The sequence below is a fragment of the Acinonyx jubatus genome, chromosome B1, assembly GCF_027475565.1.
Source record: "Acinonyx jubatus isolate Ajub_Pintada_27869175 chromosome B1, VMU_Ajub_asm_v1.0, whole genome shotgun sequence".
Classification (NCBI taxonomy): domain Eukaryota; kingdom Metazoa; phylum Chordata; class Mammalia; order Carnivora; family Felidae; genus Acinonyx; species Acinonyx jubatus.
Window position 1 is genome coordinate 166266425 of NC_069382.1, and position 23800 is coordinate 166290224.

General features: G+C 35.7%; 1 protein-coding gene across 8 annotated transcripts in view; it reads left to right on the top strand.

Annotated features, from left to right (window-relative positions):
• ATP8A1 (ATPase phospholipid transporting 8A1) overlaps positions 1 to 23800 on the top strand; it is a 229724-nt gene that overhangs the window by 55204 nt on the left and 150720 nt on the right. For 4 of the 8 annotated variants that reach the window (XM_053217414.1, XM_053217412.1, XM_015084124.3 and 1 more), the window contains 6 exons: positions 3873 to 3913; positions 9960 to 10033; positions 15955 to 16024; positions 17087 to 17214; positions 21351 to 21462; positions 22736 to 22901. In XM_053217414.1, the coding sequence (XP_053073389.1) occupies positions 3873 to 3913; positions 9960 to 10033; positions 15955 to 16024; positions 17087 to 17214; positions 21351 to 21462; positions 22736 to 22901 (591 nt within the window). The other 4 variants (XM_015084122.3, XM_053217415.1, XM_027056235.2 and 1 more) reach the window with 4 other exon arrangements.

Below are 23800 nucleotides of genomic sequence, written 5' to 3' on the forward strand. Positions count from 1 at the left end.
GGATTTGAGGCAGGAAACAGCATGTTGCTTTCACCACAGGGTATGAGGGGCAGAGGGAGCTACGGGAGGTGGTGGTAGACTAGACAGGAGCTGTTAATCAAAGACCTTCTAGATGTTTGGACTTGTTTTAAGAACCAAGGGGAGCCAGTTGAAGAGTTTTGAGCAAGGGGTGACCTAATCGTATATATGTATATTATATATATATTTGTATGTATATTATATACATATAAAATATACATATTATATATATTTATATGTATATTATATACATATAAATATATATATAAATATATAAAATATATATGTAAATATATAATATGTAAATATATAATATATAAAAATATATATAATATATAAATATATAATATATAAATAACATAATATATAAATATATATATCATATATATAAATATACATATTTGTGTGTATGTAAGGATATGTGGACTGATACATAATAATCCATAGTTGTACAAATATAGATAATCATTATATATAGTTATTATAGCTATGCTATAGACACTAAATTTGAAAGAGATCAAGAGTGAATGTGGGAAACTAATGATGAGGCTAATGCAGACCTCTAGCTGGGGGCACATGATGGTTGCTTCAAGTAGGGGTGCTGGTGTTGGTGATGGTGGAGGAGATGCAGAATTGGAGATGCTCAAGACATAGAATCAACAGGAAATTTTTAGTAGTAAAACGTCTTCCTAATTTTCAGTGATTTTTTTTTTTATATAAGAGCAGAAGAGATTTTAAAAATAAAGAGATGAACAGTGAGGCATATGAGAACAATAAAACCACCTCAAACAACAATATAGCATCACTAATCAGAAGAATTTAAGTTTCTTAAAAGTATTGCTACAAAAACAGTGAGAAAACCTTATCTAAATTAATAAGTGAATTTAACAAAATTACAAGATAGCAAGGTCATTGTATGAAAGTTTAATTCATTTCTATAGACTACCAGTGACCAGTAGGAAATGAAGCAAATATACCATTTACAATATAAGAAAAAGTTATCAAATATCAATAGATAAATCTAATGAAAGACTCCTATACGGTAACCTATAAAAACAAATCTGAGAAAAATTAATGAAGATGTAAATAAATACAGAGATAGAGGTTGCCCAGGGATTGAAAAACTCAAGCCCCACATCAAAAATCTCAGGAGGTATTGTTTTAAGAATTAATGATTTGATTCTAAAATTTATGTGGAAATGCAAAGGACGTAGAATAGCGAAAACTATATAAAAAAAGAACAAAATAGAAGATTTACTTAATGTCAAAACTTGCCATAAAGTTACAATAATCAAGATGCCATGTATTGCGAAGATATGCAAATTGATCAGTAAAATAAATACAGAGTCTAGAAATCTATCTAGTACAGCACCATGTTACTTTAATTAGGAAAATGTAAAATCTTTTTTTTTTTAATTTTCACTTTAAGGAGAAATATATTTTTTCTTTCTCCAGATTTTTATTTAAATTGCAGTTAGTTAACATACAGTATAATGTTAGTTTCAGGTGTAGAATTTAATGATTCGTCACTTACAGATAGACAGAATCTCAGATATACACATACTGTATGAGTCCATGTATACGAAATCTAAGACTAATCTATGGTGACTAATTTATATTTGCCTCTAGAGATGGAGGGATGGATTGTAAAAGAGCGTGAGGGATCTTTCTGAAGTTTTATGTGTTGTGATGAGTGGTAGATTCACAGGTGTTTACAGTTTTCAAAACTCATTGAACACTTAAGATCTGTACATTTTGTTATACCTCAGTTAATAAAAGAAAACCTCGTAGGCATGAGCCAGGCAGTTGCCCTAAATAAGGGAAGCAGGCTGGGTATGAGAATACAGGAAACCATGAATGCGGTGAGCCCCATGGAGAAAGGTGGCCACTGCTCTGTTCGAGGCTCAGGCGGGAATTGAGTGACCTTCTGAGCTTCCCAGATAAGCTGAAGTCTTCATTTTCATGCCAAATTTCAATTCTAGAAATATTGGGCACTGATTTTTTTTAAAAACCCAAGTACTGCAATTGGGAGAATATATGAGATAGGATCAGAAGAAACTAAATGGCAGTAAAGGACTCTGGCTGCTGTTGAATAATATTTTTCTAATTTAAAATACTGCAAAGTTGACCCCATTATGCAGTGTCAGTTAATCTTAGTTATAGTTGATTTGAGCAGCACTTGGCTAGCTGTCTTTCTTGAGAAGTGTACTTACTATATTGTAGCTACTGGATTAAGCCATTAAAAGGCAGAGCCCTCTCATTTATTCTTTATTCTTTGTAACAACTAATTGTGAGAAAGACACTGCTAAGCAGTGACAGACGACATCTGTACCCGTGGCCTTTTACTCTGTCTCATGCCCTGACCCTCTTGTACTCAGGGAACAGCATTAAGGAGCAGGTGTAGTCCTGGGATCAGTTTGATAAACTCTGCAGGCATTAGAGTTTTGTATTAGAACGTAGTGATCACTTTTGGATGCCTGCGGTTCAGATCCTTGACCCATAACTGTACGATGTTGTAAAAATTGGAACTTTAACTTGGTCATATAGTTATAAAAATTGTACTGGAAATATTTTAGTGTTAGCTCTTCAACGTGGAATTATTATTGTTTTAATTTAATGAAGTGGATTCACCAAAATGCACTGTAGGATATTCATTGTTGGACTTATTCATTTCTTGAACAAACATGAGTGTCTTACTAGGAGTGCTGTGAGGTACCATGAGAAAATGAATAAGAGACAGCCTTGTGTTCAGGGAATTTTGAAAAGCAAAAAAGATTGTATTTACATTAAACTAATTTATATCGTAATACTGACTGCAAGACCTGTTGGTATGTGACTAATGCTGTTTTTGCTGTTTAACATTTTGGAGGTTATTATCATTGTGATTTACCTCAGAGGGCTCAGGTTTCAACTTTTCTAACATCAAAAGAATCTGAATCTAAAGTTTTGTACCTATCAATTATTTCTCCTGCATATATTTACTGAGTAGCTCCTTTGCACAAGGGACTGTGCTGTTTCCAGGGAATATTATTAAATGGTGCAAATACTGGCTTTGCCCTCATGCAGTTTACTGTGGGGATAATTTGTTGACTGACCTTGACCTATTCCTTAAGTACTAAGTGCTATACTTTCTACCTTGCATTATTATCTTTACTGTTTTTTTTTTTTATTTTATCTTTTAGTGTCTATTGGTATATTCAGTATTATGCCACAGACACATAGTACGGGATGAAAAAAGATGTACTGAGCAATGTTACTGCTGTGAAGCAGTAATAAGACACTAATAAAGTATCCCTCTATCATAATTTAATAGTAGCCTCTTCTTTCATTTCTTCTCAGTAAACCAAATATGTAAACGTACGCAATTTTGCACTATTAGAAAACTAAAGGCGCAAATTCTTTATCTGTTTATGTGTTAAATTTTTACTAACCAATGTGAAATCTGTTTCTTCTGTGCCTGTAAACCCTTTCTTTTTTTTTTTTAAACGTTGCTACTGTATGGCTTCTGAAATGCTCCTTTAGCTTGTCACTCCCTTTTCACATCATTTGTGTGGCTTTCTCCTCCAGCCGTGTCCTGTAATTCTTCTTTGTGCTCAAGAAAGCCCTTGAGCACCAGTGAGATTACCCTCTGCTAGTAATGTTTTATTGTGGGATCTAAAATGTGCATGGGTTGTTTTTTTAATTCTTTGTGTAATTTTATACCATCTTTGCTGTCATAATTAATTTTTAAATCTATAAAAATTGCTGCTGGTTCATTTTTTGAAGCTGTCCATTTAAAATGATCATTTCCTCAGAAGCAGGCTTTTAATAAGTAGTAAAAATGTTTCTAAAAATGTCACCTTTTCTTTTTCCAGTTTTGAGAAATGGTGCTTGGGAAATTGTGCACTGGGAAAAGGTATGCATTGATTTTTATTTTGTTCCAGAAGAAGTGCATCGATGTGTACTCTAATAGATACAGCTTTTGTGTGTGATGTAAACAAATGTCATGAATTCTGATACGAAAGCTGTTTAGTAATTAATGTTGTCAACATACATGGAGTCTTTAGTCACTCTCATTTAATTCTGAAATATGCTAGAAAGACTTGAAAAGTAATATTTAGAATTCTTTGTTTTTCATAGTATATTTTGAGTACTGTTTTTCATAGATTTCATTTAACCATGAACTGTTTTGTGTTGAAACTTTTTACTTTAATCATCTACTGTCCAAGCAAAACTAAGAATTAGAGTTCCTTAAAAAAAAAAACAAAAAACAACTTACTAACCTAAACATCATTTTCTAATGAACTGGAAATCAATTCCATAGTCTCGAGAGGTTAACATGCTCACAGGACGTGTAACATGGCAGTTAGTGAGTTGAGTCATCATTTAACATGTGTTATCTAAGTGCTTTTAAGACCTCAGTTTCAAAAGGTAAGCAATTGTTACTAGTTCTCCCTTAGTCCTGGAAGACCATTAACTCTAGTCTAACTAGAGTCTAACTCTATTCGCAAGCGAAGAACCTTTATAACTTGGTGAAAGACTTTTGGAGGCAAAGCCACTCTACCTGGGGGATTTTGTTTTCTGAGATTGCTAGGAACAGCTTAGGTGTCCCACTCAGCTGGTTACTTGCCTTCCAGTATTTCCCAGCAGCTTAAAGGCCATTCCCTTAATCCTGCCCTGTGATGTTCATAGTCATCTTGTGTCCCTGCAGGGAACAAATTCCCTCTCAGTTGATTGCATTTTTCTCATTTTAGATCAGTGGCCAAAATAAAGATTGACATCTCCCTTCCTGCGTGTTTAAAAACTCACTACTCTCTCTGGTCTTTGACATAAAAGTAACAAAGAGGAAAATACCTTGACTGTGCTTTCCTTAGTCCTGTCATAGTCACCGCTCAGAGAAGCACAATAAAAAAATGAAAAAGCTCAAAAAATTGCTTCAAAAGAAGTTTCCTTTTGCTCTTCTTTGGCACTTGTGGATTTAAACATTTTAGAAGATTGGTAGGATGTAATCAAGTATGACGAATTGAATTGTATTATAAATGTGTATCATTTACTAGGTTTGTCATAGTAATTAGCTTAGACACGTTTCTTAATAAATTGATATATCAGTTTCTTACCATCTTATCCAAAGTAAGCAGTCATAAAGTCAGGAGATAAGCATGCATGACTTTCCTCTAAAATTAGCCTATTACAATGTCTTATTTTACTGAAGTCTTTTTTTTTCATTATTTCAAGATTGAATGAATTACTGTAACTCAGTTTTTCACAGACAAGAAATCAGCAGCCCATGATTACCCATAATGTTAGCATTCTTTGTTGTCTTGGAGATCAGTGCCACACCCTCCCTGCGCATCCCACTTAGAGAAGCAGAGGAATAAAATTTAAAGTGTTGCCAAAAGTTACCCAGCCAGCATGAACTGATGTTACTTAATAATTTGTATTAAATACTTAATTAACTAGAATTTTTAAAAGTTGGTTCAATGATGAATTCAAGATAAATACTCAAAAATTAACAGCATTTCTTTTGTTGGAGATATCAAATTAGAAAAATACAATGAAAGATCTCATTCCCAGTGGTATGTGAGATGCTTACAAATAAATTTAAGATATGTATATGACCTTTGTAAAGACAACATCAAAGCTTTTTAGGTGTTAAGGATTGACATAAATGGGCAATTATGTCAAATACCTAGCAAAACCAAAAGTACCAGTTGTTCCAAAGTATTGGTGCAATATAATCCCAGGGAAATTGTTATTTTTTCCTCAAGAGTTGACTAAATTATTCATCTTAATTTCAAAAATAAACAGTCAAGAAAATAGAAGAATATTTTGGGAAAATGAGCTGTGTGCAAGGATGAGTAAAATGGAGAGCAGAAGTTATTAAGATAGTATGGTTCTGTTGCCAAAATAAGCATTGATAAATAGAGTAAAATAGACTAGAAGAAAAGGGACTAGGATGCCCTGAAATAAAGCCCATTTAATGTTTAATAAAGAGGGCAAAGAATCATTGATAAAATAATTATTTAATAAATGATGTTGGAAATCACCAACTTGCAAGTTTCAAGAAATAATGTAGTTTATATCTAAGTCACATCCCATGCTAAAATAAATTCCAGCTGGCTTAAATGTTAAAATGTTGGTCTTGAAAAACATACAAATAGAATAAAGACTTTAAGAAATATTTGGAGAAGAGCAAGATCTCAAGCTGTCTGGAATTTGATCCTATAAATTTTTTTAAAAATGCACAGCAAAAGCCACTACAAATAATTAGGCACAATAGGGAAAAATAGTTGCACCAAATAGGACAAAAGATTGAAATTGTTATATAAATAGGAAATAAAAGTTGGCAATAAGCAAGAAGATCTGTAATAAGCAACCAGATTCAGTGTAATATCAACCTAGTTATGAAAGTTGCAAATTTAAGCAATATTGGTGTCTCATTTGCTATACTTCTACTTTACTATAATTTTTTGTTTTATGAAGTATTTCATTCACATACTATTGTGGATTAATAATTTAGGTCTTCAAATTGAGAATCATAAAAAGGGGATTCTGAGAATTTAACCTGAGAAAATAATGATTAAGTAGAGGAAAAAACCTGTACGTGCATAAAAATATTTATTGTAACATTTTTTATAACAATGAAAAGGTAGACTAATGTGGATATCCACCAGTAGGGAAAGTGTTTTTTAATTTTTTTTTTAACCTTTATTTTTGAGAGACAGAGACAGAGAGTGATCAGGGGAGGGGCAGAGAGAGAGGGAGACACAGAATCCGAAGCAGGATCCAGGCTCTGATCTGTCAGCACAGAGCCCGACATGGGGCTCAAACCCACGAACTGTGAGATCATGACCTGAGCCAAAGTCAGACACCCAACTGACTGAGCCACCCAGGTGCCCTGGGAAAATGTTTTTTAAATTACAACATTCTACACTCTGGCATATTTTGTGATAAGTAAAAGCTGTAATTTCAATACTGTGGCATCATAGAAAGATTTTATACCATTCATTCAGCAAATATTTATTGAGTGTATGTGCCAAGCAGTGAAGAGCAAGCAAGACATATGAGGGTACCTGTGTCATGAAATATAATCATAGGTGAGAAGAACAGAGGCATTTACGCTAAGATGTCAACTATGTAAAAATGGTTTATTGAACACTGAGTAGACAGGCAAGCAGCCTTGCTTGTTGGGTTAGCCAGGTTGTGGGACAAGTCTTCTCTTTAGCTTATGCCACATTTTGTGCAATTAAAAATAAAATCAATAAACTGAAACCAAGAGTCTGATCCTCATGCCAGGGTAATACAATAAGCATATTACCCTTAGCGGCGCTCATGGGGCTTTCTTTCAGGACTTGATTTCTTTGTTTTTCTAAATGTGTGGCTACTGCGGCTACCTTTTAATTGTCCTCAGAGGACCTGCAGTTTTGCACAGCATACGTCCAGTCATTCACAGATGGGCACACTTCAGCTCTCAGACATTAATAGTTCATCTCTCCAGTTTTGCCCTGAAGACTTTTCTCTGTTGCACAAAGTTAAACTGTCTGACTTCCAAAGCAAGTATTGCAGTGACAAAGCCCTATACAAGGCACTGCATCTCCACTCTTGACGTGTAAGCTACTGCCTTCCATGGCCCTGACCGCAAAGTCTAGTTCTTCAAATTGAGATGCAGCTGAAATTGTTCACAGGTTTTGGAGATAGTTGCAGGTGGAGAATTTAGGAGGGATCTTAGACTCAGCACATTCTCCTGGCTTTGTAGAGAAGTATGGAGTGGTGGGCTTTTTGCAGGTGTACAGGTCACTCCCTAAAGCTGCTTTAAGACATGAAGTTTCCAGCATGAAATGCTTTTGTTTGGATTTAGAATTTATGTCTCCAAAAATTCCTTAGTAAAAATATTAATATGCTGGGGTCTGTAATTGGACAAAGATTCTAAATCAGTCCATTACAGTTTGATAAACTTACTCTTTTACATAATCCTCAGTTGTAGGTATGAATGTCAGTGACTTGAGAAGGCTCAAGGTGATGGTCTAAAGCCCTGAATATTTCCTTAACATCAGCATTTGGGGAACTAAGTGCTTTGTCATGATGTTCCTCCACTGAGAACATGTGGTCAAGGAATTTGTACCAACTTGACTTTCTCTTCTGTCCATTAATCTTATGCACACACTAGGCTGGAAAGGGGGAATGCCACATTAGGAATGCAAAACCAAAAAAAGAGAGGTGCTTGGTCGTGTTTGAGAAGCAATCTAAAACAGGCATCATAAGGAGGGGGCAGGTAAGTTCCCTGCTGTCCTCATAGTACTGCAAGAACTGCTTTAGCTCTCAGTGGTGAGCCTTTGGTTTTCACAGGCCCCTGAGTAACTAACTACTTCATACCACCGTGTAAGGTGGTAATAGTTTCTTTCAGTCCTCAGTTGAATGAATGACCACAAGCCTTGCTTTTGTCTTAACAATGAATAAAGATGTGGGAAAGCAGTGGGATCAGTAAGGGATTTTTGTAAGTCTGAGTGTTAAACTCTTACACTATAATGTGGACAACTATTTGATTTTATGAAGCATATAGTCTGATTGGGTAGCAAACATTAACATGCAATAGGAGATTAAAGAACATTTAAATGGTAGCCTGGGTAACATTCTCTCCAAATGCCGTAGCTCCATTGACCTTATACTTCTTGACCTTGGGTGCTATCAGAGTACAATCACAACACATAACAGGCCTGTTTACACCTATACTTGCTGGGGTTTTGTTACTTCCCCTTTTTTTGAGGGTTGGTGTGTTTGATTCCAACGTCCCTGGAAATTTGTCCGTTTCCAATCATCCAGATTTCAGCTAAAATCTCCCTTGAATCGGAGCTTCCCTACCTGGATAGCCATCATACATACCATACACGAGAAGACCCCCTCCAACCTTGTCTAACTTCCTCCCCCAGCATATAAAGTAACCACAGTGGTCTGTCTCTGCAATAATTTCTTATTGTGATTCCTGCTGAGGACACAATTCTCTCCTCCCCCCATCCAATAAAGTGTTATTTTAGGGTTCAAGAAAAAGTTGAGAGAGGAAAGAACAAAAAGGCTTTAACAATAACAAAAAAAAAGACTTTTCTTCTCTTGATTAAGTATTGCAGCTTATTTGGAGGTTTATTTGGCTCCTAACAGGGCACTTTCGTGATCTAATGAGAGTGGTTATCAGTGTAACTTGGTCCAGTTGTGACTTACTTGGAGTCCTAATGTTTGCTCAAAAGTCTATGACACTATATCACTTAAATCACCTCTAGAAAGTTTCTGGGCTTATTATATCTTTAATATGTCTTTAGGACATGTTCACAAAAATGCTACTGGGTAGAAAAGCCAGGAAGATATTAAGCTGTTGTGTTTTTTTTTAATTTAAAATACAGCATAGATTTACTATATTTACTTACGCAAAATCAAGCTTTGCAGCCAGTCAGATAAGGGTTTGAGTCTAACCTCTTCCTCTCACTGTGATCTTAGGGAAATAACTTAGAAGCTAATAAGACTCTTTTTTTTTCCTCTCTAAACTGTAAATTATAATCAAAACCTATTTTATAAGACCATCATGAGGAATAATGATCATATATATGGTAGGTAGCTTTTCCAGTTGCACTGAGATTTCCTTAAGCAGGGTAAAGATCACCTTTGGTAAATTCCTCCTTTTTATTTTTATGTCATAGAGAATGTGAGAAGTTGAGATGTCAATGGATAAAATGGATGGATTTATTAAGCTAAGCCCTGTAGTTGGAAAAAAAAGATACAGTGTTCATATTTTAAAGGACTGTCCCATCCTTGGCCTCACTCCTAGATCATTTTATGCCGTTTTGTGAAGATAAGTGGTTCTTGTTTGCCAGTAACCATTTTTTACTGTGTTCTATGCTTAAATACATATAGGGTTGTATATTTGTAACTATCTTTCAATGCAGATAATTAACCAATTCCCAGTTTTCTTTCAGGTAAATGTTGGAGATATAGTTATAATAAAAGGCAAAGAGTATATACCTGCTGACACTGTACTTCTCTCATCAAGGTAGAGATTACCTACTGATGCTCAAACAGTGTAGAGGATGGTTTCTCTACCCTGCATTGACCTTGTGATTTCTCCAAGGAAATAAGGAATAAACGAAGAATTTCAAACCTCTCTAATGATTTTGAATTAAACATTAAAAAATTGATTGGACTTAATGGACTCTTTCTTATTTGCCATATAGAATAAGTGATAGGTACTATCCTGTGTAATTCAAAAGTTATCATTACAATTAGAAGTCTGCTCTCTCTCTGGCTACATCCAGATCCTTGTGTGTGGACCACTAACTCATGAGATTTCCTGTTGCTTATTTTATATAATACATGGATGGGGTTCTATTGATTTTTATCTTGCAGTCCTTGTTCATGATAAATTCTTCTATGATGCATTAATATATCCCTCCAAACTTTCTTGATCTTTATGGGACATTAGTGCAAGAAAATGGATGAATGTTTTCGTTTTTGTCGTCATACCTTTTGAAACGCCATACTCTTCCAACAACAACAACAAAAAAAATTGAAGTATTTTGCTCTTTTAAATCCTTTCCATGACTGAATTTAGATAATTTTTGTTTTATTCATATTTAAGACAGTCATGAATTAGTATTCAGAACATATGGCACCGTTACCTTTTAAAGAATGTGGTTTTCAAATGGTTTGGGGTTTAAAAACTGTAAAACTGGTCCTAATATAAATTAAGAAAAATGTTTTTTAATATCTTAGAGGTTGTTTATCATCATTTCCTTGGACAGTTTTATTTGTAAAATCCACATATAAATATGGACAGTGTCCTTTTTTCAAAATCTATTTAATCAGGTCATTATTTAAAGTGATTGGACTTATAACAAGTTAGTGATACTTAACCGAGCAAAAAGTCCTCCAGATATTTATAGAAATAAGTCTATGGGTAGTTGAAGTACTGTAGGTAGTTGTACTTTCATACTTTATAGCTGGGAGATTTTTGTGTCACCTATAGATTTTATTTCCGGAAAAATTAAAATTAATGGGTTTCTAAATCAGCCTTTTCGTTACTAATTTTCTTTGCTCATAGCTTTAATTAGGGTCGGTTTCTAAAACTGAAGTAGAGGTACTGGTCCACATGTGGCTGTGTGAGAATGAGTTTAACGGTTGAGCTTGCTGTCACTGCCTCAACATACCAGATGGCATCAGGTACTAGAGAACACTCTGCCTAGGAGACAGGAAATCAGGATTCTTACCCTGGCTTGGTGATTTTGAACAAAAGACTTCATCTCCCAGGCCTTGATTTCACATCTTTTAAAGTGAGGAAGAGGGAGGAGATGACGAAACTCTGATATTCCCTGATTCTCCTTCTTCTTTAGGTTCAGTAAGTTTTTATTTATTTAAGTTGTAAGAATGCCTAGCCAACAGAACAATGGGCACTCGGTGGTACTAAATAAAAGTTTGATAAATGTAGTGGATGACTGACCATCTAAATGGTCAAAGTTCAAAGTGATAATACAGCATTCCAGCAATTTAAGAAAGTAATCGTGTTTTCCTGATTACGCCTATCAGAGAGACATAATTTATCATAGAGAATATCATGTATGTGTACCATTAATTACACTTTTTATTTTTTGTATGCTCCAAAGCATGAAGATACTTGACTATATTGCCCTGACTTTATACATAATTTTGAACTGAAAGTTTTAAAAAATACTTTTCATCAGCCTCTATCCACCCCCAGAAACTCCCAGAAAGCTCTGTGATCATATTTTTTTTAAAGTTTGGAGCATTTTTACAGGAGTTATTTCCTCAACGTTGAAAACACTCACTGGTGGCTCACAGGTACTGTAGTATAAGTATAGATACAGTAGATGGAAATAGTTTCTATCTTTTTTTAAGATTTTTAAGTAATCTCTACACCCAACGTAGGGCTCAAACTCACAACCCCAAGATCAAGTCTCATATTTCACCAACTAAGCCAGCCAGGTGCCCCAATAGTTTCTATATCTTACTATAGCAGCCACAGAGATTAACTTCCTCCAAAGATTATTACTTCTTAAAAGATTGTGTGACTCATTGCATTTAGTTACTTAGTAGGACTCAAAGTATAAAGCCTCTTCCATTATGTATTTATATCCCAGTGGCAAAGTGCCACCTTTCAGGGTTGTTTTTTCTCAAAAAGTTTTGCACTACTCTTGTGAATGTACGTTAACCTTAACAAATAGGTAGAAGTTTGTGTCCTCATTTAACAGAAAGCGTAACTTTGACTTCAAGTCTTATTTTTTGCTATTTAACTTTACCTGACGACTAAGTCAAGGTGGGAATATTTAATCCCTAATTAATCTGATCCCTTCATTATGCAACGCTGTCCACTATCAGAATAAGGACATGGTGATTCTCACCTGCAGGTGAGCATTATTTAACAGTAAACATAAATAACAGTTTGTAACAGTTTAATTTCCAAATATTTTCATTTATTAATTACTAATAGTGCACCCTTTCTGAGGTAGTTTGAAAATAAAGCATGAACATTGTTGAAAGTTACTGTGTTTCATTGATTTTTCACTTCCATTTGAAGAAACAAGTTTTAGTTTATAACAAATACATATATAAGTTTAGAAAGTAAAATATAGAGTAAAATAACTCAAGCTGTTCATTCAAGTCCACACAGGTTCCTGGCATGTCTATTTCATAACCTCTCTGAAAAACTTCTCCTGGGTTCAAAGGCTTATTACCCTTTTAAGACAATGCATCACCAAGACTTAATGAATTATTGAACAACTCAAAAGGCTGCGATTATGCCTTCTAACTTCCTAAAACCCATGTCTTTACAGCTTTGCATTAAAGGTAATGATATATATGCAGTTAACTTTCAAAATGTTTCAGAATCAGAAAATTTCTAATATTTTTTTTTAAGTGTATTGGGGATGGTGGTGGAGAGGACTAATATACTTGGTTTTTCGAAGAATTGTTCCCACAGTTCTTTCCTTCTTGGGTAGGAGTGGTCATACACTAGATGGCGTGAGAGTGAGGAATTGGAGAAAGAATCTGTAAGATAAAGTAATTATATAAAATTTTGTTTTTGAGAAGACAGTCTTGTGAATAAACTTTAAAGGAGCAAAAGTTTCCACATTAAAAATTGAAAATTGGGCTTCAAATTGAGTAATCCTTTAATATTTCACATTTTCTTGTGCCTTTAGACCTGATCAAAATAAATTTTGAAAAAATGGACATGAGACATTTTTATTAACATGTATTATTTTCTATAATAATTTCAAACTTTCTGTCTCTTTTGTCCATTTGTTTGGTTCTTCTTTTTTCTGTTTTTCATTTTTTTTTTTCCGTTTCAATTATTTTAAACTGGGACCTGTAGGTGGCAGTAGGGGAAATAGTGAAAGTGACCAATGGGGAACATCTCCCAGCAGATCTCATCAGCCTGTCCTCAAGGTTAGAACCACTGAGTCGTACAGGATGTGTGTATGTGGATCCTCACCCTACAGCAGAGAACAATTACACCCAAAGATGGTTGAGTTCTATGTCTCTTCCTGTAAAACACAAAAATTTTTATACTTCTTGGAGATAGCCATTTCACAAATGTTTTAAAGGCCTTTTATGAATGCAACATTGGATGCTGTTTGTCCCTCGGGTGGGAAGATTCAGCTCCTATTGTTCTCAATAGGAGTTCATGAGGCATGCCAGTAAAGGTAGATTTTAATTTCCTGTGCATCATTAATATATATCCATATTTAACAACATGCCTAAATACCGAGGCTGAATTTAATACCTCTCCAGGATACTGTTTTGAACAGTGTTAAGCTTTTCATGAAATGAAGTCATTGAAATTTTGCCTTATTCTTATATTTGAAACTTACTGTGAGTTCTGTAGAATCCCTTCAGCAATTATGACTATAATTTGGGCTTGTTTAGGGTTTACAGAGGACCCCCTGCACAAAGCTGGATGTTGTACATTTTGAACCGCATGCTTTGGGATCAGTTTTTATCCCACTTGTTACTAGTGGCAAAGTGCATGTTCCCATGGTAAAGTTCAGCCGTCTACCAGTGTCTGTATTGTGATATGCATCTTGTTTCATCTTTCCACTTACTAATCAAAAAGCCTGCTTTGCCTCTCTGACTGTAGCTTGCGTTTGGATGTCACCATAATTTGCTGAAATATTTATTATGTAGCATGATCCCTTATGTAAAACTTCTTGCTGCTTTTTCATAACACTATTAAGAACTGCTTCAGTAACAGCTGTCTTAAGGGATTAAGAATGTTCTGAATTCGGATGCATATTTTATTTGCCCCACTTCAAATAGAAGTCAGCCGTTTAACTTTTTAACTTCCTAGCCATGTAAAGTCCTAGAAAAATTGCTTTGTGAAAAAAAAGATAGAATGGTAGTCTCATTTTAATGTGAGAATGGCCTTGGACAGATTGATCAGTAATATTTTAATGCATTTTACTGGCAAAGTATGGAATCTGCATTGTTCACCTAACATCTGTCACCATGCTTCTATATTGTCGGAAGATATGTTTTAAAATTTCATAAGCCATTTATGTTTCAAATGTATATATAAGTTACAAATTAGCAGTTACTAGAGCCGAGTTAAATGTTGGATAGATGATATGTTGAATATAATAGAGCAAAAATATAAATACTGAAAAATTTCTCCAGTTGGGAAAAAAATATAAGCCTTTATGGGAGAAAAAAAAATCCACTGAGTGAATTGAAGAACTTGCAAAGTTACATTAAAATGAATCTGTAAAATATTTGATCATTGACCGTATGTTTCAGCAATTTTCACAAATCTCCAGGCCACAAAACTAAGCTACCTGCCCATTTCTGAAACTTGAAATAATGTGTTTTGCACATGTACAAATTGGAAGTTGATTAGAAGATCCAGGTATTTGTAACTGACAAACTTTTTCCATTCTAACTTTGAATACATATGCTTATCAGAGATTACATGTATACTTCCATGATGTTACTAAGGCTTATTGTATAACCAAGTGCTAATGAGGTTGATTTAACTTCAGAACGTTTTTCCTTACACTTGAGGATACAGTTAGATGACAGACTCACCTGTCTATACTTGCTGGGCACATAAAGTCAGATTGTGAAGGGAAAGGATATACACAGTCCAGGATGTAGTACCTGTGATAATGCTGGAGAATGTGCATCCCTTCTGCCAGCCACCACTCACTAAACTTTTCCAAACACATTCTGGTGGGGACCCATGAAATGGACCTCCTAGGTGCAGGTCAAGGAGCAATATGGCCAAGTTGGCTGGTTTTAGTTTTAGCTTTTTCTGCCACAAGAATCTCTGAAATAACCTTAAGAAAGAGAACAGGAGCAGAAAAAAACAAAAACAGAAGTATGTATCTAAAGTATATATCTACTTCCATTGTAAAACTTCACACAGTTTTTAAAAGTAGCCTTAAAATTTAAATATTATGGTTCGTATGATCCTGTTCATCTTTTCTTAAAAGGTAGTCACTGAAAGTTTATAGAAGCAGCAATCTGGAATTTTCTAATCACTTTCCTTAACCAATTTATACATGGGCTACAAGCATGAAATCTCACTTGATATTTTTGAGCTAAAGATAAAGCTGGACACAAAACTGCTTTACATTTCAGATACAGTCTGTGTCGTGTCGTTATGGATGAGCAATTTAAGTATCACATGACAAATCTAATCATCCACATTAGCTTGAAGATCAGTACTGATTGGCATCAGGAAATTGCTTTGTGGTCGTTCTAGCTGAAAAGCTGATCCATGAGTTGTGATGCATGGGTTCTGCCTCCCAGCATTTAGCACTTAGAGTGGAAATCATCATGAAACTAGACGACTAAAGCTTTGTTTAAAACAAAAGGCTTCAGTGAGTCTAAGCATTTAAGTAAGTTATTATTTTGCTTTTCTTCCCCCACTAAATCTCTCTGCTTTTCAATTTTAAATAACAGTGAGCCCCAGGCCATGTGCTACATTGAAACATCCAACTTAGATGGTGAAACAAACCTGAAAATTAGGCAGGTAAGATCTAATACAGGTTTATGTAATTTTTACTGATTTATTACACGGAATCAAGAGCTTTATTTCTGGTGTTGTCTTGAATTGAAGTGACTATCTAATTGCAAATACTTTCTTGCTGAGCCACTATGAAGAGGTGTCTTTGACTGAGATGAAGACTCAGATTTACTTGCCTGATTAAATATAGTCCATCACACAGATATTATTTGTAACATTTTTAATATTTCATGTAATAGCCAACAGCCCGATGATGATAATTTTAGTAGTTCTAAGTACTTTGACATGTGTTCTCGTATTTAATCATCCCCATTCGCCTGGCCCAAATTATTATTTGGCTTTGCTGTATCAAAAAGGCATAGTTTCCATTGCTGTTCTAAAAGTCTCACTAATCTCAGGGAATAGTTAGGATTTCTGTATTTGCTTCTCATACCATCTCCGATAGAAAGCAACGGTCTTTTTAAGGAGGAGACTTTTAAAAATGTACTCTCTGGGGTTCTAGGGGGATGATGGAAATGACAAGTGAGAAGTTTGGGATGTGATGGAAGTAGGTCATCAGGGCACCTGAACTCAGAGTGCCCCAGGAAGCGGGGTCCTGTTCACTGCCAGCCAGTAGAAGCTAGTTGGCCAGAGGGAGGAACTGTTTTTGAGTTTTCCTTCTCAGTGGACTAACAGAATAGAAATGTAACGATTCTCTTTGGACATAGTTCTATTTATTTTGCATTCTCTTTTTGAGATTCAGCAGGCAGACTGTGTAATGCTAAATATTAATTTTATTTTTGGAAACACACAGTTCTTTGAGGACTTCAAAATATCTTTGCAGTCAAGTTAATAGTCTCAAGTATGTTTTAGATCTTTCACAAAAGCTACCCTATTCTTGTGTTCAAGTAGAGAGGAAGGTGACCCTTAATTATGATTTGACAAACAGTACTGTGTAAGGGAGGAGACTTGCTTATAAAATAGTGGGACGTCTTAGATCCTAAGACTGAGATGAATTCAGAGTCCCCCCTCCTCCTGCACACAATGCAATTAATATACTCTTTTGCTTTTTAAAAAATTTCTAAACAGGGCTTACCAGCAACATCAGATATAAAAGACATTGACAGTTTGATGAGAATTTCTGGCAGAATCGAGTGTGAAAGTCCAAACAGACATCTGTACGATTTTGTTGGAAACATAAGGCTTGATGGACATAGGTATGTAAAATTGGTCTTTATAAGAACCCAGAATTCAGGGGTGCCTGGGTGGCTCAGTCAGTTAAGCATCCAACTTCGGCTCAGGTCATGATCTCACAGTTCCTGGGTTCAAGCTCCACGTCAGGCTCTGTGCTGACAGCTCAGAGCCTGGATCCTGCTTCAGATTCTGTGTTTCCCTCTCTCTCTGCCCCTCCCCTGCTCATGCTCTGTGTCTCCCTCTCTCAAAAATAAACATAAAAAACAAAACAAAACAAAAAACAGAATTCACTGCATCTCAGTGTATTGCTGAGTGTTTTCCAAGCCTGGGTGCATATTATTTTCTCATGCTCTAAGTTTGAACACTCAAAACCTCTTAAGTATTTCTGTGTTACTTCTACCAAGAGTCTTTTTGCAGAAATGTTAGCTCTTAACTCCATGCATATGGTACAACTGAAGACTTCCTCAAGATGACAATTGGATATTTTCAGGGATATGCCAGGCTTGTGGCACATTAATTAGTGGCATATTCTTTGGCCAGAATACTTATGTCATAGGCCTGTCTGCAATCTCCATGGCTTGGGTCCTTTCCTGTGATCTCTAGGTGCCTCAAAGATTTCAGATTCTACCCGCAAGGAGTTGACTGTACTGGATAATTTCTTGTCTTTCTTGTCTTCTCTGTATAATTCCATATGCTCTTTTCTAGGCCGTGTTATCATCTACAGTTATCTTTACTGTTACATCCTTTCTACCCTTCATTCCTTCCCATTTCTCTTTCCTGTCTCTCTCTTCATAGATTCAACCAGTATTTCTCAAGCCCCCAGTGGGCTAGGTAGGCTAAGTACAGAGATGGAACAGGAGACTGCAGTGAACAAAAGAGATAAATATGCCCGCCCTTGTGAGCTTACTTTCTTGCAGTAAGGAAAGGGCAAATAGACAACAAATGATAAATAAGAAAATTCTGTTCTAGGTTAGAAAGTGATAAATGCTTTGAAAAAAAAAAAATAGCCCAGGACAAGGCAGATTGGGTGTCCTTGAGAGCAAATCACTTTTGAGTTAGAATGGTTGTAGTAAGCCTCATTCATCAGGTAACATTTGAGGCCTGTGAGTAGGAGGAGAGTAAGTTAGCCATTTATACATCTGGAGGGAGAGAATTCCAGACAGAAGGAATAGTCAGCGCAAATTATTAGTTGTATTTATTGCATCATTTTAAAGTGGGAATGTGCCTAGAGTAGGTATGAAATTTCAGGGAGGACAGCATGGTTGAAGTAGAGTTACCAAGAAAGAGTAATAAAAGAAGGGTAGAGGAATAAGAGGAAGCCAGACCATGCAAGGCTTTGAAGGCTATTGTAGAGTGTTACTCTGAGTGAAATGGTGATCCATTGGAGGGTTTTTAGAGGGGATATCAGCAGTTCAGTTTTGGCCCAAATAAGTTTGTGTCAGGGAGGCAAATGAATATATAAGCCTAGAGCTTGGGATAGAAGTCTGGGTCATGAGATAAATTTGGGAATAGTTGGCATAGATAATTAAAGCCATGGAAGTGGAAGAAATCACTGAAGGTGAAAGGGTACGGAGAGAAAGGTGAGGAGTCCCAAGGACTATCCTAAGACTGCAACATTAAGGTTGGGAAAACGGAGAGACCAGCCAAAGAAACCAAAATCAGGTTGATAGGAAGAAAGCCGAGATGGAGTGAGGAAAGTCTACCAAGGCAAAGGGAGTGACAGACATGGGTCAGATGTTGCTGTTGGTCAAGCACAATGAGGCTGAGAATTAACAGTTCCGTTTAGCAAGTCGATATCCTTGAGCTTGGTTAGAGCAGGCAGAGCCTGATGAAGTGAGTCTGAGATAGTGGAAGAAGAAGAGTTGAAAATACCAAGTGTAGACAGCCTTTTCAAGGAGATTTGTTAGAAAAGGGAGCAGAAATGGAGCAGAACCTGGCAAGGAAGGGTAGGGTCTCTCCCATCTGCCACTTCTTCCTCTTGCCCTCGCTTTTCTTCTCCTCTGTCTCCTCTACCCCCAGGTATAGGTAGTGGCCAGCTAAATGCACTAGTCATTCCACCAGCCTGAGAGATTATCAGCGCCTTCATTATTTTATAATTGCATTATTACAGTGTTTGAATTCTAAAGAACATGTAAGATATACCCTAAACTGTCATCCTCATTCAGATCCACCAAAAGCTTTCCTGTAATTCATGAATTATATATTGTTCTAAAATTTGCACAGAGTGACCTCACAGGGTGAACATATGGTTACAGACTAATAATAGAGTTGGCCACTTATATAAGTAATGTTTCTGTAGTCTGACATTCCTAACTGGCCAACTTCCATTTCTTATCAGTTCCCCATGAAATCAATGCCAAGCAAATCAATGCAGTGAAAGAGAAACTATACGATAGTGCCAAGACTTAGGGTAAGATGGAATTTATACAATAAGCTTTAATGTATATGAAAGGTGGAAACAGATTTTCAATACCTTCGTATTGTGGCACATTTGACTTTTACAGTGATTACCCAGAGCTCTTGGAGCCCCTTTATTTGGAACATGTGTACTTTGATTCCATTATTAAGGATGAGGGTCATTGTCTAATGCCAGAAGCTTTGGAATTCCACCTCTGATGAAATGTAGTAATAACTAACTTATGTTGAACCTTCATAATTGAAAAGGAGTATTTTTGTTTGTTTTTGAAGAGTTTGTACCTAATTCCAATCAATCCATACCACAAATGCCAAGGTGACAGTTGTCCTATTGTACCTCATTGTATATGTGAGGAATGGTTGGCACTTACGTGCTTCAAGTATAGGCTAGCAGCTTCCCAAGAATTTCTTGGAAACGTGCTTTAGGCCTAAGGTCCCCTCCCAACTCTGAAACATCTTGAGACATATACACAAAGGGTTCCCTTCCAGCTGGGTCTGAAAAGCATGCTGTTTACAGAAAGAATGAGAATTATAGATACTGTAGTCTTTTTCTAAATTGGCATACACCCTTTCTTAAAGGCTTACTTAAGTAGAGGCCTTCAGGTGCTGTTATGACCTGAACTGATGTCACCTGAGCCAGTGATCGTTGGGCAGTTCTTGAAAGAAGGTCTAAGGCCCAAGCTGCTACTGGCTTTAGCCACCTAACAGACCATGAAAGCCCACCAGGAATGCAAGACTCAACCTCACTTTGCCCTCTGCTGGCAAAGAAGTTCTGTAAGAAGTTCTGGGTTCTCCGGAGACTTTACTTGGACCAACTGTTGCCTTCTTTTTCCAGGTTGTTGTTTTTTAATGTATTTTTCTTTATATTTGACATTTCTTTCTTGCTTTTTTTCCTAAAATGAAGACCTAGTGATAGAAATCCTTAAGCCATTACATTTTGTGTAGTACATCTCCATCAAGAATCCCACTATATCTCTGATAGCTTGTACCTCTCTGTGTAAGGTTGTGTCAACCAACAAGTTACCAGTGTAGATAGTTTTACAAAGAACTTGCAAAAGACTCAAGTTGGCCTTTATTCATGAAAAATGTGTTTTAAATTAGATGGAATAGATATCTTCAATTTGCTGTCATTTCAGAGGAATGTTTTAAAACATTAGATGCTTACCATTTATTGGAAACTTATTCATAGTTCTTAGATAATTGATATTCGAATATGATAAATTATCCTAGAGATTTTAAATACAGGGACTTAACCTCTGCAGGGCAGGGGTGGCAATGCAAGTGGATGATGAGATCTATGTATTTACCTTGCTTTGTATATTATTTGGACTTTTATTATGCACAAAGCTGTTTTTAATTAGGTGTGGGAGGGGAGCAGATCCCCTAATCTCACCGCTTCCAAACATCTTAGAAACCTAAACAGACTTACTAAATCAGGAAGAATCTAAAATAGGTTTGAAAATTAACCTCTGAGTTCTAAAATACTGCCTACTGTCTTGGATAATGAAGTTGTAGGAAATGGCTGGTTTGGTGCTAAGGAGAAGCAACTGGAATGCTTCCTTCCAGCTGTCCTTGGGTAAGAAAATTATTCTTACTGGTAGGAAAATTACTTCTTTTCTAAAAATAAAGTGAATGTGAGAAGGGTTATTTTAATAACAGAACCTTTGTTGGAACTATGTAATAACTATAGAATTCTTAAGCATTTTAGAAAGTGTTTCTAATGTCACAACATGATCTGTCCTAGCACTGTCCCTCTGGGAGCAGATCAGATTCTTCTTCGAGGCGCCCAGTTGAGAAACACACAGTGGGTTCATGGAATAGTTGTCTACACCGGACATGATACCAAGCTGATGCAGGTGGGATTCTTATCTATGAAAACTTTTTGGACCTATTCTCTTGAAAAATGTGCTATTTGTAGTATATGCAGTAGTGTGAAACATAGCAAACCATCTGTCACAGATTCCTGAGCCCCACTCTATACATTCAGAATCTCATTCTTCGGTGTGTGGGGCTATGAAATGGTTCATGCACACAAGAACAGTGGAAAGTTCATCAGGCATCAACAGTGCATGAACTCTTAATGATTTTGTGTGTTGGCCCGTGGCAGCATTTACTAACTATTGCAGTGGTTAATACTAGATGTCTATGTAATGACGAGTGCTCTACGTTAAAGTGTTTGTCTTATAATTTTATTTTAATACAGTGATCAAATTTTAGAACTTGGTTTCACTTTTTCATAAAACGAAAAGAATCTGAAAGTCAAATGTTGACCATTTTTTGGTAACATTTTTAATGTTAGCCCACGTTTAATCAACTTTAGTCTTCGCACTTCTAGTGTTTACATGTGCCTGGGGATATAATAGGAGTGTTCACTGGTTAGGTGGGTAGGGAATACCATTTTAAGATACTAAATGAAAAACTGGTTTCAGTTCTGATAACTTTGTAAAGTCGTGGAGACATTATCAACAGGCAGACAGGACTGCTATTAATGATTCCACCCCTAGCCATTCTATAAATTCTGTAAGCCATTATTTTATATCTATTATTACAGATTTAATTTTCTCTTCTGTGGACGCCTTGGTTAGCACTGACCTAGCATGATGATTTTTATCATTAAATACAGTTGAGGAAACCTCTGTCATTTCCTACAGCCAGGGCCACTTAAATGGTTGCTGTATTCAGTAAAAGAGTTGCTAACTGCCACCAGAAATGTGGAAACCAGAGATCCTTTAAATGTGGTCTTCATAGTTTGGAACTTCCAGGTCTCTGGTTGTGGGTGCATAGGCCACCTTCTCTGCCTCTCTTCCAGAGCTGAGATGCTAGATGCTTCTAGTCTAAGTAGTCAAGTAATGCATTGTTCATCTTGCCTGCCTCAATGCAAAAGTCGTGTCTATAAAAGAATATCATTTCCTTCTCTTTTTATTGTTTTACCTTAGATAAAGATATGGGTGGGGTGGGGAGGGAAAGGTGGTTAACATTTGACAGCTTATTTCTGTGTAATTTTCATGTATCTACTCATGTCTAGATTTTGAGGTGTGACTTACTCTGTCGTCTTCATCAAAATACCAAATATACATTACTAAATCAATCTGTACTCATTTTTATTGCTCATATTGTTTCTTTTTACAGAATTCAACAAGTCCACCACTTAAACTCTCAAATGTGGAACGGATTACAAATGTACAAATTTTGATTTTATTTTGTATCTTAATTGCCATGTCTCTTATCTGTTCTGTGGGTTCAGCCATTTGGAATCGGAGGCATTCTGGAAAGCACTGGTATCTCAATCTAAACTGTAAGCATTAAAGTGCCTATTGTACTTAGTTTTTCTTTCATTAAAACGTGTATTTATTTCACGGCTGACTTGAGATTTCCTATTATTCCTAAAAAGGAAACGTTGTTGCCAAGATAACTGGGCATTTAATTTTTATTTTTCAATGCAGTTTCCAGCAAAAGGAAGTAAAATGTTAGAGTCTCTAAAATTTGAAAATTCTTAAAAATATAATGAGCACTCTGTAATAACATAAAATGTTATTTTGTATTTTATTTAATGTTATTCATTTATTCTTTAAAATATTTTAACACAGGTGGTTAGGTAGCTATCTGGGTAAAGAAAGCAGATTGATTATATTTAAAGCACCAAAAGTAAACCACATGCTTGTAAAATGTTTAAATTGAACGTACTTTCACTTGAACCTATGAATACAGTAAATTCCATGTTAATGGTCATCCTGTCTCAGGGAAAGTCCTATTAAATAGGTTCTTTTTGGACCATCTATCCTTTTACTGTTATGGGATTAATGTACCATCTCTGAATATTTCTGGAAAATAAGTTTGCATTGTCTTTTGATTGCCAATAAATATTTAATTTCCAAACGTACAAAAACAAATTCTAGTAAAACCTGGTAGCAAAATTGATTTTTTTCAGTTTTTATTATATTGATTTAGTTTTGCAGCTGTTCCAACTTTTTTTTTTTTTTTTACAGTCATTGATTTACTATTTCAACATTAGAACTGTTATGAGTACCATCAGTTTGTTTCTTGTGTGTCTGGGGTAGCTGTTCCATTTTCTTTATTGAAGAGGAAGAATGTAGTTTACCTAAAGTACAGCCCTACATTGTTTTTGCTACTTGGGTTAGTTTTCCTGCTGCTGTTTTTGTTTGATTGCTTTCCAGGCATGCTTTAAAGTCTTTT